The sequence below is a fragment of the Caretta caretta genome, chromosome 19 (genome assembly GCF_965140235.1).
Source record: "Caretta caretta isolate rCarCar2 chromosome 19, rCarCar1.hap1, whole genome shotgun sequence".
Lineage (NCBI taxonomy): Eukaryota > Metazoa > Chordata > Testudines > Cheloniidae > Caretta > Caretta caretta.
This window is the reverse complement of record NC_134224.1, coordinates 18,993,611-19,013,059: the sequence shown is the minus strand read 5'-3', so window position 1 is coordinate 19,013,059 and position 19,449 is coordinate 18,993,611. Positions and strand designations below refer to the sequence as shown.

Sequence of the window (19,449 nt, the reverse complement as noted above, 5' to 3'; positions counted from 1 at the left end):
CTAGTACTGGCCCTTTTCCTTCCTCACAGCTGAAGCCAGGACCAGACCACTGCTGCTCCACTGCACCGTAGCCTCCTCTTACCCATCTCCGTACGTCTCCTCCCCTGGCCCAAGCATGCCCAGTTCCTTAGCCGTAGTCTTCTCTACACAAGGGAGCAGCTGAAGCAAAACCGGAGTCCTGCCACAGGCTCTTGAACTGCAAGCGCGGCAGGCTGGAGGAGAGGTGCATGGCATCAAGCCAACCCTAGAGATCTAATCAAAGTGGCCAAAAAGCTGCTGAGAGAGATCTGGTGGGTCAGGAAAAAGAACTGATGACTATTCGGGTGCAAGAGGAAGAATGGACGAGTGGGTGGTGACCAAGTAGGCTGGGGGGAACTGAGGAGAAAATGGCAAGATGATGCAAGTCAAGGCATGTGGCGGGACACTATGTCAAGGGGTAGGTGGGAGAGAGATCATCTGTTAAGTTTTTTGTGAATGGGGTTGTGTGTGTTCATATCTATGTTAAGTATTGGGTAGTAAATTTTTGCCCAGGCTGGTAAACTCTCAGATTTACTGTATCAGTCTGAAGATCAGACTTGTGATGTTTCCACTGTAACACAATAACCTGCCTTTGCTAAGGAATGGTCTCCATTATCTTTTAATATGTGTTTTTGTTTAAAAATGCAGTATTGAAGACAAAACCCAGCAGCTACCTTCAGCTATTCTCCAGGTCTATGCACCCCACCTTACATCCCCTGCATGATGGAGCAGGCTGAGTAGAAGGGTCCCAAAGAGAACCCAACAGTTAATTTCTAGTATCTTATTAACAAGCCAAATAGTACATGTGGCTGCATCTGTTCCTGGAGATGGAGTTCATTAGAAGAGTCAGTCCCACCTCAGCCCCTGCTAGCTGTGTGAGAACTTGCCTTACTGGTTGCAGGAGTGGGTACGTTTGCCTTGTTCCGTGCAATATGGTGATAGCACCGGTCAATATGTATGCTAGTGCCAAGCACACAAAAGAGTTTACCTGATAATAAGCAGCTCTCTGTAACTGTTCACTGGCTCTTTCCACGTGCACTTCTGAACTTTCCACATTTGCTTCTATGCTATCTACACAAGTGTAAAGGGAGAGAACTCAAGTTATATTAAAAGACAATTCAGAACTGCAAAATTAAAGATTAACAGATTATGCTACCATATGGCATTTATATAGAATAGCTGCAATGGTTTAAATCAGCCACTCTCAGTTTTTCCATATACATTGAATTTAAAATGTGGAATAAGTGTAGAATAAAGCCAGATAAAAGAGAGGAGTTCTATTTCAGGGCATCTGTTGGCCAAGTGTACTTACCAATCATGTCTCCTTGATCGTGAATCATCATAGCTAAATCCTTAAATATCTGATTAACATCCAAAATGTCTGCCTGAAGACAACAGTTCAGTCAATAACAGTTTGACAAGTTACAACAGGTATAGATTATATTTTTCCAAAGCTAGTTTCTTCTTTGCTTAAAGGTCCATCTCAGGAATACTGCCCAAGGCTTAACAGACTAAACACCCTCTATAAAAAAATTCTCATCTTTGGAGCATGATGGGTGCTGGAGGGACCTCCATACAGCCCTCTTCAGCTAGAAGGAGGGTCATAGAATATCAGGGTGGGAAGGGACCTCAGGAGGTCACCTAGTCCAACCCCCTGCTCAAAGCAGGACCAATCCCCAATTTTTGGTCCAGATCCCTAAATGGCCCCCTCAAGGATTGAACTCACAACCCTCGGTTTAGCAGGCCAATACTCAAACCACTGAGCTATCCCCCCCCAGGTCACTCACCTAAGCATCAGCATCTCTAGAAGGAGCTCTGAGCCCACTGAACTCCCAGCTCTCTTGATCCCTCCCCACAAACAGATGAGCCTAGAGCACATTACCTGGCCCTTTTATTTAGGTTCCTTTGCTAACAGGGCTGCAAATGATAGGCTCTAGAGCTCACCTCCAACTGCCTGATTGCCGTTTCCCTCTCTTTAATGAGTTCAAGGTCCTGTTCAGTTATTGCTACATCTTCTTCTTGAGACTGCATTTGATTCCAGTCTTCATTACTGCAGAAACAACACAGACTAAGAGCCTGTTCCTCCCGAGCAGCAGATACTTCCACTCCCCATTCAGGTCACAATGCCAATGAGTTATAGAAAGCTTCCTCCAGGGACAAAAATCAAATCAGGAGTGGATTTAAACCTTTAGTACAGGTAGATAGATTCTGGTATTATAGTTGTACTTAGAGACAAACTGGACTAGTGATGACAGGTGACGGAAAGGATGAAGATTGGGTTTTGCATGAGGATACTTCAAAATCTCAGTAAAGAAACTAAAAGTTGGTCTGTGTAGGAAGCTTTGTTCTAAAATGTAAGTATTCCTTACAGCTATATACTGGGAAACTTTGAATTTCCTATTGTGCTTGGGGCTGTGTATTGTTTATAAGGCACCCAAAGAACAAAAGGCACAGATGGAAGTCTTTATGGAAGGCAACCTGCAAGCATGTTGTTTTGAGTACTAGGCAGAGAATGCTGTGCCTGGGTCTGAGCTGAAGGATACCTACTGGATGCATGGCATTGGAGGTTAAAATAAAGCCCTTGGTATTTTAGTCCACTACCCTATCAAGAACAACTGCAAACAAAAAACAAACACCAACAGAGATATTAAAGCAAGTCAGTTGTCCCCACCCCCAAAATTACCTGCATCCTGGAGAGACAGCATTAGTAATATCATTGTGCAGGCTAGGCACTACTATGGACAAACCAGCAAGTGCAACAACACAACACCCTATTTTCACACATTTAGGATGAGAAGGTGTCCTCCTGCTTCTCCACTCAAGGGTAAATACTTTGGAAAGCTGTACCAAGATTCCATGTCCGAGTTAGTGCACAACCCTCCGGCAGTTTTCACTAGCTAATAAGTTTCAAGACTTCAGAGTGCCAAAATACATTAAGAGATGCTAATTATCTATGGGAGGGCCAACAGCCAACATGTGAAGTAGCCTAGTTTTGAAATAGTTAAATGTTTGGAAGCTGTGTACCACCACAATAAAACTACATACGGAAATGTTTTATATGGTGTAGGAATTGGGTTTCCTGGACTCTATGCACTGAGTTCAGTGATAATGCTGCATTAATGCAGTTTCTTGTATTGTTAATTACACATAGACAGAAGTGATAAAATGCACCCCAGGCATGCAAAGGGTAGTTGTTACCTATCAAATGAGACCAGCTGCTCCTCTTTGAATCTCTCATCAGTCTGGAAGAGAGGAATGGCTCATTACTGTCACAAACTGCAGGCATCATGGACACAGCCAACCACAGCAAGGTAGGACTCTTACTATGTGGAGCTGAAGAGTTGTAACATACTAGTGTGAGTACCTTTAAGATACTTGCATTACTTTGGTTTTTAGACATAAGCTACAGGGGCACTGCAAGTCAGATGCAACTGAAAGAGCCCCCCTAAAAAGTCTGCTTAAGTCCTTTGTAATTGTTTGTCAGTTCCTTTATCCACATACAAGAAGCGTATTGGTGCATTTACTTCTAGAGCCATCAGCCCATAAATAAGGGATTATGACAAACTTCAGCAAGGGGCCAGAATTACGAATCAATATTCCAAGAGGATTAGACAAAGCAGGGGAGGAAGTGGGCAAGAGGGATTGAAAAAATGATTTGGTTGTCCATTTTATTAGGAATGCTTTTTAGTAATCACAGGGACTTACAAGAGACAGAGACAATATCACCAGAACAGGATTTAACCAACCATGGAGAGGAAGAAAATTGGAAACTGCACTGAGGAAGCAGTTGGACAAAGGGGGCTCAAGGGAAGGGGAAAAGAGATATGGAGAGTGTGTCTGCCAAGAGGCAGCTCAAGGACGGACAAAATTTAAGAGGTCTTTTTGGAGAGCTATAGGCCAGTGCTGACAGTCTTATTGCAGGCCTACCAGCTGTGCTTTGGTTCCCCTCTCCACATATCTGCACATACCTGACTTTCCTCCTCCTCCACTATTGCGAGCAGGCAAGGCACTGAGAGACTTTTGGCCTTCTGTGCTACAGAATACAAAGAGCTAGTACACAGACACTGCTCAGTGACAGTGCAGACTGACAGTTATGAAGTCTGCAGCCACGCATACATACAAGCTGATAGATCTCAGTAGTTTGGTGCCCACCTCCCTCAAAATACAAACATACACATTTTCGTTTGTCCATGGTTTGTCACAGAAGTCCAAAAATTTGAGTGAAAGGTGCCTTTGTAATAAAGACTTCAGAGCTCGCTGAGCTCACTATACAACTCCTCTTAAAATACTTACCGAGAGACGAGAGCCAGCCCGTGCCCTGGCTACAGTCTCCTTCTCCTTCTCAGACACTCTTCTCTGCACTGCCTGGAAGTTATTTAAGGCTGCAGAGAAGTCATTCATTAAACGCTCCTTCTGCAATTTCTGTTGGCGCTAAAGAATTGAAATAAGATAACTAGTTATTCAAATATCTACTGACGAGACAATCCACAAAGCACGGAACTTCAGGAGGCCCCTATCTCCAGTGTTCAGACAGATTACCCAGTCCAGCCCTTGCCAATGACAGATCATTCCCTACCGTGGAGTTCTCTAGTTTGCTCTAGTCTAGTTTTAAATTTAGAGAGCGAGGAGACTTTTCTGCAGACAATTCCAGAATCTAGTACATTGCAACCCATTATTCCTAGTCATACCACATATACTTCACTAAATCAGCCAGTCTCCTTAGGTTAACAAGCTTCAGACACCTGAAGGCTTAAGTCCCCTGCAGATCCCTCAGTAACTCATTTAGTCAAATTAGAAGAATTTAACCCCATCTTTTCCTGGTAAGTGAATCCTACAAAAGCTGGGGGATGGTCAGCAACTTTCTTCACGTTCCCTCTACTTTGTCAATATTTCTTTTAATATGGAATAGCATGTTCCCTATGTGGTTACAACAGAGCTGTACATGGGGACTGACCTTCCTGTTCCATAAACTGCCTCTGTATGCAGCCCTGGGCCTGGTCTACTTAAAATTTAGGTCAACATAGCTACTTCATACATCACTCAGGAGTGTGAAAATGTCACATCATTAAGAGCCATAGCTACACCGACTTAACCCTTGCTGTAGACGTGGCTAGGCTGATGGAAGAATGCTTCCGTTGATTTAGCTATCACTGTTCGGGGAGGTGGATTTAATACAGTGATGGAAAACCCCCTCCGTCGCTGTAGGAAGCATCCACACTTCAGCACCGTAGCTGTGCTGCTGTTGCATCCATAATGTCGACAAGCCCCTAGCGTGCTGCATCATCCACAATACAAGATTGCATCTAGTTTGCAGCCTGTTATCCCTTCATCTCGTGGGATCACTGCTTTCCTTGTCTGTGTTTCAGCTTGTTTTTCTCCAGATTTATTAGCTACATTTCCCTCCAAGGCCAGTCTCATTTTACTTTTTCCATATTTCTCGTATTTGTTTAGTTTGGTTGATTTCTGTCCTCATTAGGGTTGAGCTCTTCCCTTTTTGGTATCATGCACTAGTTTCATTGAACGTGCCACGCATGCCCCTCTTCCAGCTCATTAAGGATGTTAACTAAGATCAGGGCAGATGTGTGTGGTACCCACTGTACAGGTTTCCTATAACTTGAGACAGTACTGTTTATCACCCAATTTATGATCCTTCAGTCAGCTCTTATCCACATTTCAACATTCCCATTAAGCAAATACGAATAATTTTTCAAACAGGTTCATGAGAAGGCATTTGATTCAGTAGCATAATCCAATGATGCCTGTTCAGACAGTTAAAAATTGCAGCCCTTTCTTCTGGGAAGAATCTTGCCATACTGATTCACGCTTTCATGAACTCTTGGCTGGGTTGCTGCAAAGTAATTATTGGCACTTCCAGCAAGAGACATTCATACATTGCAACTATTACTCCATATGTAGGGCCCTACCAAATTCACAGTCCATTTTGGTCAATTTCATGGCCACAGGATTTTAAGAATCGTAAATTTCATGATTTCAGCTATTTAAATCTGAAATTTCACAGTGTTGTAATTTTAAGGATCCTGACCCATAAAAAAGTTGTGGGGAGGGGGTCACAAGGTTATGGGGGGGCGGGGGTTGCAGTACTGCTACCCTTACTTCTGTGCCGCTGCTGGCAGGGTGCTGCCTTCAGAGCTGGGTGCCCGGCCAGCATCTGCCGCTCTCCAGCCACCCAGCTCCCAAGGCGCAGAAATAAGGGAGGCAATGCTGAATCCCTCTAAAATAACTCGCAATCCCCTCGCAACTCCCTTTTGGATTTGGACCCCCAATTTGAGAAACGCTGGTATCCTCCGTGAAGTCCGTATAGTATAGGGTAAAAGCACACAAGAGACCAGATTTCACAGGCAGTTACGCGTTTTTCATGGCCGTGAATTTGGTAGGGCCCTATTCATATGGCAGCATAACTTGTCAAGGACTTCTTGTCCACTAGACGGAAACTGAATTGCACATGTTGAATGACTATACAAAGCATGGATTTTCAGTCTTACTTACAATGGTATTTAAGCCTTTAAATAAAGGATCAGGTTGAGGCAACATCTGCTGCCCCATATCCACTGCAGATTATCCTGTAACGGCATTTTGAAGACAAGATTTTCCTTCACTGAGCACTCTTCCCATGGATATGCCTCAGCACATGAGCATCACCCCTGCAGTCAAGGCTCAAAACAGCATCCTTTATCACTGAATTTAGCAGGAGAGAGCTTGGGGCTTACCTATTTAAGGTTTATATTTTGTTTATTCCAGGCCTGTCTTCTTAGTTTCTATGGAGATGTGTCACCTTTTGTTGTGTGTTAGAGACGCGAAACCTTTGGGCAGGGAATCTCATAAGATGACTACAGCTTCCCACTACCTTCCCCCGGAAAGGCAAGGGGATTCAAATGCACATTAGAATTATAAAGAGACTTGATGTTGGCCAACAAATGGTCCACTATGCAGCATTTTGGTACAATTTTGCATTGCCTATAATTTAGCTTCTTCACCACAGTCAGCTATCCCTTACAGCAAACAGTATCTGAAAAGCCATTTAGAAGCTAAGTAACAGTTCTGCATACACAGCCCAATTGTATTTTGATGCTATAGCACTGCCATAAGGCCAGGGGAGAGTGGGCGAAGGGCAGAGCCACCATATAGCAATACTGAGCCCCTTCTCCAAGCAGCTCTGCAACATGAGTGCAAGAATGGCTGTACTGGGTCAGACCAAAGGTCCATCCAGCCCAGTATCCTGTCTACCAACAGTGGCCAATGCCAGGTGCCCCAAAGGAAGTGAACCTAACAGGTAATGATCAAGTGATCTCTCTCCTGCCATCCATCTCCACCCTCTGACAAACAGAGCCTAGGGACACCATTCCTTACGCATCCTGGCTAATGGCCATTAATGGACTTAACCTTCATGAATTTATCCAGTTCTTTTTTTAAACCCTGTTATAGTCCTAGCCTTCACAACCTCCTCAGGCAAGGAGTTCCACAGGTTGGCTGTGTGAAGAAACACTTCCTTTTCTTTGTTTTAAACCTGCTGCCCATTAATTTCATTTGGTGGCCCCTAGTTCTTATATTATGGGAACAAGTAAATAACTTTCCCTTATTCACTTTCTCCACACCACTCGTAATTTTATATACCTCTACCATATTCCCCCTTAGTCTCCTCTTTTCCAAGCTGAAAAGTCCTAGCCTCTTTAATCTCTCCTCATATGGGTCCTGTTCCAAACCCCTAACCATTTTAGTTGACCTTTTCTGAATGTTTTCTAATGCCACTATATCTTTTTTAAGATGAGGGGACCACATCTGTACGCAGTATTCAAGATGTGGGTGTACTATGGATTTATATAAGGGCAATAAGATCTTCTCCATCTTATTCTCTATCCCTTTTTTAATGATTCCTAACATCCTATTTGCTTTTTTGACTGCCGCTGCACACTGCATGGACGTATTCAGAGAACTATCCAGGATGACTTCAAGATCTTTCTCCTGATCAATTGTAGCTAAATGAGCCCCCATCATATTGTATGTGTAGTTGGGGTTATTTTTTCCAATGTGCATTACTTTACATTTATCCACATTAAATTTCATTTGCCATTTTGTTGCCCAATCACTTAGTTTTGTGTGATTTTTTGAAGTTCTTCACAGTCTGCTTTGGTCTTAACTATCTTGAGCAGTTTAGTATCATCTGCAAACTTTGCCACCTCACTGTTTACCCCTTTCTCCAGATCATTTATGAATAAGTTGAATAGGATTGGTCCTAGGACTGACCCTTGGGGAACACCATTAGTTACCCCTCTCCATTCTGAAAATTTACCATTTATTCCTACCTTTGTTTCCTGTCTTTTAACTAGTTCTCAATCCATGAAAGGCTCTTCCCTCTTATCCCATGACAACTTAATTTACATAAGAGCCTTTGGTGAGGGACCTTGTCAAAGGCTTTCTGGAAATCTAAGTACACTATGTACACTGGATCCCTCTTGTGCACATGTTTGTTGACCCCTATCAAAGAACTCTAATACATTAGTAAGACATGATCTCCCTTTACAGAAACCATGCTGACTTTTGGGCAACAATTTATGTTCTTCTATGTGTCTGACAATTTTATTCTTTACTATTGTTCCAAGTAATTTGCCCGGTACTGACGTTAGACTCACCGGTCTGTAATTGCCAGGATCACCTCTAAAGCCCTTCTTAAATATTGGCGTTACATTAGCTATCTTCCAGTCATTGGGTACAGTAGCTGATTTAAAGGACAGGTTACAAACCATAGATAATAGTTCTACAATTTCACATTTGAGTTCTTTCAGAACTCTTGGGTGAATGCCATCTGGTCCCGGTGACTTGTTACTGTTAAGTTTCTTAATTAATTCCAAAACCTCCTCTAGTGACACTTCAATCTGTGACAATTCCTCAGATTTGTTACCTACAAAAGCCGGCTCAGGTTTGGGAATCTCCCTAACATCCTCAGCCGTGAAGACTGAAGCAAAGAATTCATTTAGTTTCTCTGTGATGACTTTATCGTCTTTAAGTGCTCCTTTTGTATCTTGATCGTACAGGGGCCTCCCTGGTTGTTTAGCAGGCTTCCTGCTTCTGATGTACTTAAACATTTTGTTATTACCTTTTGAGTTTTTCGCTAGCTGTTCTTCAAACTCCTTTTTGGCTTTTCTTATTACATTTTTACATTTAATTTGGCGGTTTTTTCATTTAATTTTTAATTTAATTTACATTTAATTTGGCATTTAATTTGCAAGTTTCTGGTAAGAAGCTGGAGAAATCTGGAGCTGGAACAGGCCTTCTGTTTCCTCTGGGTATGTCAGCCTGCTACAAAACCAGCACCCATGGCTTTCTACGGCTTGCAGGATCCAGATAGCTAGGGAAAGTTTCCATGCAGGGTTTACCAAACCAGCAGTCTGCAGAGCACTTCCTGATGGTCTGCAGAGAGTTGGCTGGTCACACAGTACTGGTTTCTCTTCCTTTTTTCCATCTACTAAACTACAACGGGACAGCAAAAGATGCATTACATGGAAAGTGTGAGGAAAACCATGTACACAATTGCTGTATTTACCATAGGATGTTAGCTTGCTCAATGGGAGGGAGAAGTGGTCTGTACTGTGGTATGCAAGGGAAGGGAGTCTCTTAAGATATGTTCCACATGACAGACTTTGAAAAATCCCAGTTCTAATAATACCTCCTGTATGGGAGAGGGAGAAATGTGGGGTCAGCAGACATTCCCTAGGGAGAGGCACAATCTGGAAATTCATTTTTGTATTTTAAACACATAGCCAAGGGCTGCCTGCTCATTTCTCTAACTGGGTCATTTACACTTCGGAATCATTACACACAGAGTGTTACAGCCCGCAGCTATGGATGCCCTCTGACATACTGCTCTTTCAAGTGGTGGTTCTCTATGAGTGCACTGTGGAACTCCTACTGCCCTGCAGCAGTGTCCACACAGGATATAAGTGTGCAGCAAGCTGGTGCGCTGTAGAGTCACACCCTGGCTTGCTGTGCATTAACGTCCATTGTGGGCAAGGTCTAATTCAATGGCAGAGCCAGAATTAGAACTCAGAGGTTCCAGGATCATTCACCCATGGTAAACACATGAGACAGCTGCTGATCAGGATGCCAATGGATTAAAAACCCTCTTCTTTACACAAAGACTTCTTAGTTTACACTATACCAAGAAGCCTGTCACCATCACTGTGACAGAATGGTCACAGATCCAGGCTGTGTTCCAATCTCTTTTGGGATAAAGTCTCAGCACAGAAATCCATGCATGTTGAAAGTCAAACTTTGTGTTCTCGTTTGTGGCTGTAGATGGGGCACTGAGCACTCCCTGTCTCCACTCACCGTTTTAAAGCATCCCTACAGTTCTGCTCTCTTTAGACAGAAGCCACCCTATCAGGTAACCTAGATTTGCTAGTTCATACTTATCCTGTAATGACACAAGTTAGTGTGTTTCTTTCTTAAGAAAGTATTAGGATTTTTTTTTCTTCCTTTCCACTAAAGCTTCACCCCCACAAACCTGTTCAGAAGCAGATAAGGGAAGTGGCAGAGATCCCAGCTCCTTTAGGTACTCATTTGTCTCCTTGGCGAGCCGGTTTGCAGAATGCTGTAACTGTTGTCTAAAATAAAAATACAAGCTTATGTAGTTTCCTCTGAATTAAGTTGCTAGTATAGTCACCAAACAATTAACAGTTGTCACCGTACCACATAAGGGTTCCAAAATCCTGCACAGTTAAGCGGCGCACTCTGACAATTCAAATGATTGCAGCTCTAGGTTTACAACTGTCAGGTTATCCCATGAAGTTCCATCTGCACTTATGACACTAAATAATATTAGGAGTTCCATGCCAAGAGGGAAGAGAATTCTTAAGAGTCTGCAGAAGCTTATTAGTATCAGAATCAAAGAACTGGAATAGTCTTTACCTGACAAGTCCCAAGGACCATTTCCTGGGTAAGGAGTTGCAGGCATTATAAACACTGCATAGCAGACAGCACCTTCCTGTGTTCAAGGTGACAGGAGGAATGGACTTCTAGCTTTTGTATTAGGGTGCATTTCTAGCTTCAGTTTGCACATATTTTGTTGACATGTTACTTAAAGGGGACACAGTCTAGCTATATTAAAAATAGTATTTAAGGTCATTTCAGGTCTACATCTGCTCTAGACCCCTACCAAACCTTGTGGTTCAGCAGTCACTTTAAGATGTTTCTTTCCTCCTTATTGCTGTAAGGCAGTGGTTCTCAACCAGGGGTCTGAGACCCCCTGGGAGCTGCGAGCAGATTTCAGGGGGGCCGCCAAGCAGGGCCAGCATTAGCCTCACTGGGGCCCAGGACAGAAAGCCGAAGAGCCCTGCTGCATGGGGTTGAAGCCTGGGCCCTGTGCCCTTCCACCCGAGACTGACGCCGAAGCCTGAGCAATGTAGCTTTGTGGGGGCTCCTGTGACATGAGGACCCCCAGGCAAGTGGCCTGCTTGCTACCCCCTAATGCTGGCCCTGGCTTTTATATGCAGAAACCCCATTATTGAGGCACAAGTGGGCCGTGGAGTTTTTATAGCATGTTGGGGGGAGGCCCTCAGAAAGAAAAAGCTTTTCGGGGGGAGGGATAGCTCAGTGGTTTGAGCATTGGCCTGCTCAACCCAGGGTTGAGAGTTCAATCCTTGAGGGGGCCATTTACGGATCTGGGGCAAAAATTGGGGATTGGCCCTGCTTTGAGCAGGGGGTTGGACTGGATGACCTCCTGAGGTCCCTTCCAATCCTGATATTCTATGATTCTATGAACCCCTGCTGTAAGGGGCACAAAAAACCTGGGAAAATGGCATACATCATGAAACAGCAAGAATGAGAATATCAAGTGCATAGAACAGCTGCTTATTCAAATCTTTCCACTAACCAGCCAGGGAAAACATTTTTAGACAGAAGTGTAATTCTTTAAATGCTGACTGGGTCCCATTTGCTTTGGTTTCCAATTTTTGCTTCGTGGTTTTGCTTTCATTTTGGTGACCATGAACAATGATTACTCTGCCCATGGTAACGTGACACACAAGCCCTGGCAGTTGCGGGGTGGGGGAGAAAAGAAAATTGGCTCTTCAGTTAGTGGTTACATTGGGTGTACCATAGATTTACAAGACAGGTTTCTGGAACCTATGAATACTATTGTCCCAGTAAGTTAGGATGGTCCCAGAATGCTTTGCTATAAGAAGTCATGATCCTCTATAATAGACAGCCAACCATAACCTATGGAAAGTCCTCAGTTGCACAAACACTGTTCTGCTTTAGCATACACAGACAGTTCACCACTGGAAACGCTACACATCATTAGTATGCCTACCGTAAGATCTACATTAAACTCATGTTACAAAGTTTCCAGACACATTGCTGTAATTTGTTGTGTCTTCTGCCCTAGGAAGGAGGATCTGGAAGGAATTCATTCATTAACCACCTGCCACATATACACAGAACATAGTGGTGGGTCAGAGCATAAGATGGGAAAAGGAAGGAAAGGGATACAAAAAAAAGCACAAGGCAATAAGTTCATTGCATGCCCATAAGACACCAAGAGGAAAGCTATCAACCATATAGTCCAATTGATGTACATGACAAAGCAGTCAGGTTTAGCAGAGTTTGTGTTGCCTCATTGCATATTCTAGCCCACAGTAGGTAAACTATAGTGGTGCTTGAGAAGTTAACTTGATGGTTGCGTTGACTATGATTTCCCTGCATTTTTGTACCAATACACTTGAAGTGTCACCCTAGGAAGCACTATTTGTTAAGCACCAATAATCCCTTCAAGTGAAAGCTGAGGGTTTTTCTATAACAGAACAACATTAACTGGAAACTAGATTAATTAGACTGCCACCAATGATTAGTTCTTTAATCCAGCCATTAAATCCAGATCAAATCAACTATGATCTAGTTGAAGCACTCAAGCATTAGCAGCTGTGTCCTCTTTATATTCTGAAAAAGTTTAGAATGTTCTGCACTTCATATGGAATATTACAAACATGTTCCATATCCAACCAGGCCTCTCTTATACATGGCAGCCTTCAGATTTGTACTGAGCAGCTCGGAATGACAACGCAGAGAGGGCAGGAAGAGAGGGGGCTCCCTTTTATAAATAGTAACCTTGTTACTAGCAGAGTTGGCTGGAAAATGGAAATCCCATCCTGTGACAGATTTCATCTGACAAATTTTTCATCCCAAAAAGAGAAAAGTCAAAACTATCAGATTTTTCATGGGAAGGGATTTCCAGAAAACTCTGTTTGGGGAGAGCCAAACCAGAAGCTTTTGCCTTTCTGTCTGGCCACCTGGAAGGCTCTTTGCCTACAGGCAGAAACTGAAACTGACTAAAGCCTTCCAGGCAGGCAGACAGTCAGCCAGCCAGGGAGCCTTCATTTAGATTTTCCTGATGGAGAGCTGAAATTACCCAAGAAAACTGAAGTTTCCCCCTGGGTAATTTGGGAGAAAAAGAGGGAACATATTCCATTGGAAAATCGTTCTAATGTAAGACTCCTGATCAACTCTAGTTACTAGGCAGTTTTGAAATTATTAGCCCAAGATAAACATGCCCGTGAGGGGATTACTTCTGACATTCCTTACCCAGGTCAGAATTGAAAACCTGCTACTTCTATGACTATAAGTGGTACAACCTGTACTGGTCAACGCTGAGTGCTGGGCACTGGTTAATTACCCCAGAAACCTCAGGAAGCGCCAACAGCCTCCACCTGGGGAGGGTAGTGGAACCCTTGATGGAGAAAATGCCATCAAAAGGCAGATGAGCAAATTCACTCAATGTTTTTGCCAATGACATCCTCACAGGACAGATTGGGCCCTTCAGCTGTAGCGGATAACCTATAGAATCATAGAATATCAGGGTTGGACGGGACCTCAGGAGGTCATTTAGTCCAACCCCCTGCTCAAAGTAGGACCAATCCCCAATTAAATCATCCCAGCCAGGGCTTTGTCAAGCCTGACCGTAAAAACTTCTAAGGAAGGAGATTCCACCACCTCCCTAGGTAAGATTCTACCACCTCCCTATCTAGGAGTGGCGCCCCGAAGGGCAGGCAGATGGAAGATCTCCTCTGCACTGGCAACTCCTGCGGCACAGCTGGTTCCAAACGTATCAACTCCCGTCCTTCCTTTGGTCCAAACCAGTGAAGTCAAGAGGGGGGATGCTGACACATGGGCAAAGCAGGGCCTCCACATCAACTGCCTAGACCATTGCAGCCACATCACATGGAAAGGACACTCCATCCTTGCTGGCAACATGGTCACAACATGGAAGGTGGCAGTTACGGGTTATATGCTCTCACTTGATTGGCGTAGAGGAGGGTGCCACAGGTCACCTTCGATGGTGGGAGGAATCACTGTGTTCCATTGGTCAACCACCGCCCGCCACAAAGCCAGGCAGCCCCTGGACAGTCAGGTGCTCACCCGCCATGGTCTGTCTGCCTCATGGGGTGCATGGGGCTAGACCAAAAGTTGAAAGGCAGACTGAAACCTTGGTTTCTTATTTTTGCCAAATACAAGAATTTTCCAGCTTGGAAGCTGGAATGTTCGGACCATGTGTCCGGGATTTACAAATGATGACCTACAATACACAAGCAGCATACAGAAGTCAGCTTTGATAGACCATAATCTGTACAAACTCAGTGTTGACATTGCAGCACTTCAGGAAACAAGACTTGCAGATGCTGGTTCTGTCCAACAGACCAATTACACCTTCTTTTGGCAAGGTAAAACCAGTGAAGAAAATTGTCTGCACGGTGTCGGTTTCGCGGTGAGAAACAAGTGGGTAAAGCTCCTAGAAATACCCATTGGGAAGTCGGAGCGTATCATCTCACTTAAACTTCAGACGACCATCAGCTCTGTGAACATTATTAATGCCTATGCACCAACACTCAAATCTAATCTGAGGAGGATATATTATATGACTCTTTGCATCAAGTCATCAAAAGAATACCATCAAATGAGCAATTTTTCCTCCTTGGTGACTTTAATGCAAGAGTCGGTACAGACAACAACTCATGGCCAGATTGCCTAGACATTTTGGCATTGGCAAAATGAATGAGAATGGGCAAAGACGTCTTGAATGCTGCCCCCAAACCAAATGTGCATTACCAGTTCGTATTTTACAGGAAAAGAGTGCCACAAAGTGTCATGGCGACATCCACGATCAAGCCACTGGCACCAATTAGTCCTCGTTATCATCAGGAGGAAAGATCTACCCTTCGTGCAGAACACTCACGCATTCCACAGTACTGACTGTGACATTGACCACTCCTTGAGTATTAGCAAGGTGAAGATTACAGCCAAGAAGCTAGACAGAGCAAAACCTAGGCCCAAGCCCCAAATCAATGCTATTAACACTGCAAACGAGAGGAAATGTCAGAAGTCTGTGAAGACTTTTGAACTTAGCATGCATGCGAAATCATTACCCGAGGAGGTAGAGGAATCTGGGGAAGATTTAAGAACAATCCATGAAGTACATAAAGGGTGGTTACAAGGAGAAGGGAGAAAAATTGTTCTTCTTAACCCCTGAGGATAGGACAAGAAGCAATGGGCTTAAAGGCTGGTTTAGGTAGGACATTAGGAAAAACTTCCTAACTGTCAAGTGGTTAAACACTGGACTAACTTGCCTGGGGATGTTGTAGAATCTCCATCATTGGGAATTTTTATGAACAGGTTGGACACACACCGGTCAGGGATGGTCTAGATAATACTTAGTCCTGCCTTGAGTGCAGGGGATTGGACTAGATGACCTCTCGAGGTCCCTTCAAGTTCTATGATTCTATGGAACAGCTTTAGCTACATTGGGAACACAGCCTATCTGGAACAGAAGAAACCAACAAAGTACCAAAGTGAGACTTCAACATGCAAAAATTGAGGTACAGCAAGCAAGCAGATGTTTTGCAAATCATTACTGATCAAGGTCTGTGAAGAGATACAGACAGCCTCAGACACAGGAAACCTCAAAGTCATGTATGATGGCCTGAAGAAAGCTCTAGATCCCACACTGTCAACAAGGTTGCCACTCTCAAATTGCACAGCAGTGAAATCATTATAGATTAAAGCAAGCAGTTGTCATGTTGGGTTGAACACTATTTAGAGCTATACGCACAAGAAAGGAACACCACCAGCAAATCACTAGACCAAATGCCAACTCTACAGGTCATGCCAGAGCTAGAAGTGGGCAAGTGGCAAGTCTCCTGGAAAAGATGGCATCCCAGCAGAAATCCTCAAGTGCGGGAAAGACAGCCTATTACCATATCTTCTTCAGCTGCTACTTAAATGCTGGAAAAAAGGTGAGGTACCACAAGAGATGCGTAACGCAAACATCATCACGTTGTATAAAAATAAAGGTGAAAAGGTGATTGCAACAACTACATGGGTATCTTGCTACTAAGCGCAGCAGGAAAAGCTTTTGCAAAAGTCATCTTAGTGCGCTTACAACAGCTGGCGAATCGTGTCTACCCTTAATCACAGTGCAGATTCAGGGTTGGAAGATCAACTATAGACATGATGATATTTTCTCTGCATCAACTCCAGGAAAAGTGCAGAGAGCAAAACCGACCATTGTACATTGCCTTTGTGGACCTAACCACACAGTAAGCAGAGCAGGTCTATTTGCAATACTAGAAAAGATAACAAGGTTGGTGGGCATCTTAAGTCTTATACATTCATTCCACAACAACATGAGAGCACCCATCCAGTTTGACGGTCCACTTCAGACAGCTTTGAGATGAAAAGTGGAATAAAGCAAGAATGTGTTCTTGCCCCTACGCTCTTTTGAATCTTCTTGGTACTCTTGAACTGTGCGTGGACATGTTTAAGGACATGAAAGATGGAGCGTATAGAAGATCAGATTGGCTGGAATAGTTTGAAGAGTTTCTTAAGTCAAAAAGGTGCTAATAAGAGAACTTGTATTTGCTGATGATGCTGCCCTCATAGCCCACAATGAGGATCTACTACAAGAACTCATGGACCACCTTTCAAGTGCCTGTCAGGCATTTGCTCTCACCATCAGCATCAAGAAAATGGTTGTATTAGGAAAGGGGGTTCCACAAGATCCTTCGATTACCTTAAACGCAAACCAGCTAGTAGTCGTCCAAAAGTTCAGCTGTTTAGGTTCTACAGTGACCACCAACCTCTCACTTGAGGAAGAACTAAATGCTCGCATTGCAAAGGCTGCCAACACCTTTAGCAGACTAACTAAAATAGCATGGAACAACTCAGAGCTTGCCATCAAGACCAAAATTCTAGTGTACCAAGCTTGTGTCCTCAGCGCTCTCATGTATAATGGGGAAACATGGACAACTTATGCTCATCAGGAGAAAAGGTTAAACAGTTTCCATCTACGTTGTTTACACCGTATACTCAACACCAAATGGCAGGATAAAGTCACCAATGCAGAAATTCTTCAAAGGACAAATTCACCAAGTGTGACAGCCCTGCTCAAGCAAAGATGACTGCACTGGCTGGACCCTCTGAGTAGGTTGGAAGACGGATGCATACCCAAGGACATGCTATACAGGGAGCTATCAGAGGGAACAAGAACAATAGGATGTCCCAAGCTCTGCTATAAAGACACATGCAAGCGAGATATGAAGGAATTTGGAATTGATCCTGACCATTGTGAAATCTTGGCAAGTGATTGTAACAAGTGTCATTGTGTCCATCAGGGAATAGAAGCTGGCTCCTACAGCTTGAAGAATAAAGAACCCAGAGGAAGCAAGCAGCTCCCAACCAAGATACATACATTTGCAATAATTGCCAAAGACCATGCAAATCTTGGATTGGCCTATTCAGTCACATGAGACATTGTAAACCATCTACATCATAGCCTGCAATTCCGACAGTCTCTCATAGATGAAAGGATGCCAACAAGCCTTATCCAAGAGATTTCTTTGCACTGGAGTAAACCCAATGCAAATAAAATTGGTTATTTCTTTCATAGAATCTCTAACATGACATTCTATGGCCATTTAGTTCACCTCTGGGTGTCAATGCAGGATTCTTCACTGCACATTTTCTAGTATTTGATCAATTCTAATTTTAATGTCCAGAGCAACTGAGCTTCTTCCATTTCCTTTGGGAGATCATTCCATTATCAGGCGACCTCACAGTTGAGAAGGTTTTCCAGGTTTTCATTTGATTTTTCATTTTAATAATTTCCTAAGTTACTCCTAAGTTATTTTTCTACCACTCTGCTGCTTACACCCTTCAATTATTTGTATGCTTCTGTACACCTGTAGTCATTGCTTAGGACATGTCTACACTACAGAGTTTTGTCAACTAAAGTTATGCTGCTTTAATTAAACCATTGTTGCATGTCCACACTGTGCTCCTTGTGTCGGCAGAGCACATGCACACTAGCAGCTCTTGCATTGACACAGAGCAGTGCACTGTGGGTAGCTATCCCACTGTGCAATTGGCTATCCCATCGTGCAATCCCACAGTGCACTGCGGGTAGCTATCCCACTGTGCAATTGGTGCTTTGGGAAGGTTTTGCAATGCCTCATGGGGCAGGCACAGAGTCACATGATGCAGGTTTCTTAATCCCATCATTCCATGGGCATCCTACTAGATTGCCAGCTGCTTTTCATCTGAAGTGTGTGTGGGGGAGAGGTAGGGCGCGCGCGTGTGTGTGTGTGTGTGTAGAGACAGAGACAAACTGTATATTGGGAGAGTGTAAGAGAAAGTGGGGGAGGAGTGTGTATGTGAAAGAGACAGTGTGTGTTGGGGAAGTGTGCGTGCTGGGGGAAGAGTGAGTCTGTCAGCATGCTGTCTCTAAATTCAGACAGCAACCAGAAGCAGTCAGTCCTGAGGCAGGGAGAGGGAGATGCCACCAACATCAGCCCCCACCTCCATCCCCAGCTCAGCACAGCAGTCTCCCTCCCGCATCCTACAGCAGCAGCCTGCTTGCTGCGGTGTTCCCAGTGCAGGGGAGAGCAGGATTCCACATTAACGATTTGCTCTTTGCTGCCAGAATGGAGCAGCACACTCAGCTGTCAGAACTTCCTGGAGCTCTGAAAGGGGAGGGGCGTATGCCTTTGTAGCTGGAATCCAGGGCAGCCAAGTTCATAACAATGAGCAGAGCGGTCACAGTGGGTATTGTGGGATACTGGGGGAAGCCAGTTATGGCGACAGAACGAACAGCTGCATCTACACTGGTGCTTTGTCATTTTAAAATTGCTGAAAAAAGCTTTATGCCTCTCGTTGAGGTGGTTTTATTTTGTTGCAAAATAGGAGAGTTTTGCTGACAAAACTAGCTTTGCAATGCCTACACCTCCACTGTTTTGTGTAGTGTAGACAAGGCCTCAGACAATCTATGTGTAATTGCCTTAGGTCAGACCCTCCATCCCCTCTGATAACGTTGGTTGTTCTATCTGAACTCCCTGTGGTTTGTCATCCAGTGGCGTATTCTTCTCTACAGTG

At 43.9% G+C, this 19,449-nt stretch overlaps 1 protein-coding gene across 1 annotated transcript in view; it reads right to left on the bottom strand.

The window, feature by feature from the left end:
• STX12 (syntaxin 12) overlaps positions 1-19,449 on the bottom strand; it is a 30,262-nt gene that overhangs the window by 2,560 nt on the left and 8,253 nt on the right. The window contains exons 3-8 of the mRNA XM_048825912.2: positions 10,538-10,637; positions 4,312-4,449; positions 3,217-3,260; positions 1,963-2,068; positions 1,331-1,403; positions 1,007-1,089 (exon numbers count right to left, since the gene is read on the bottom strand). Of these exons, the coding sequence (XP_048681869.1) occupies positions 1,007-1,089; positions 1,331-1,403; positions 1,963-2,068; positions 3,217-3,260; positions 4,312-4,449; positions 10,538-10,637 (544 nt within the window). The remainder of the gene's footprint in view (positions 1-1,006; positions 1,090-1,330; positions 1,404-1,962; positions 2,069-3,216; positions 3,261-4,311; positions 4,450-10,537; positions 10,638-19,449) is intronic.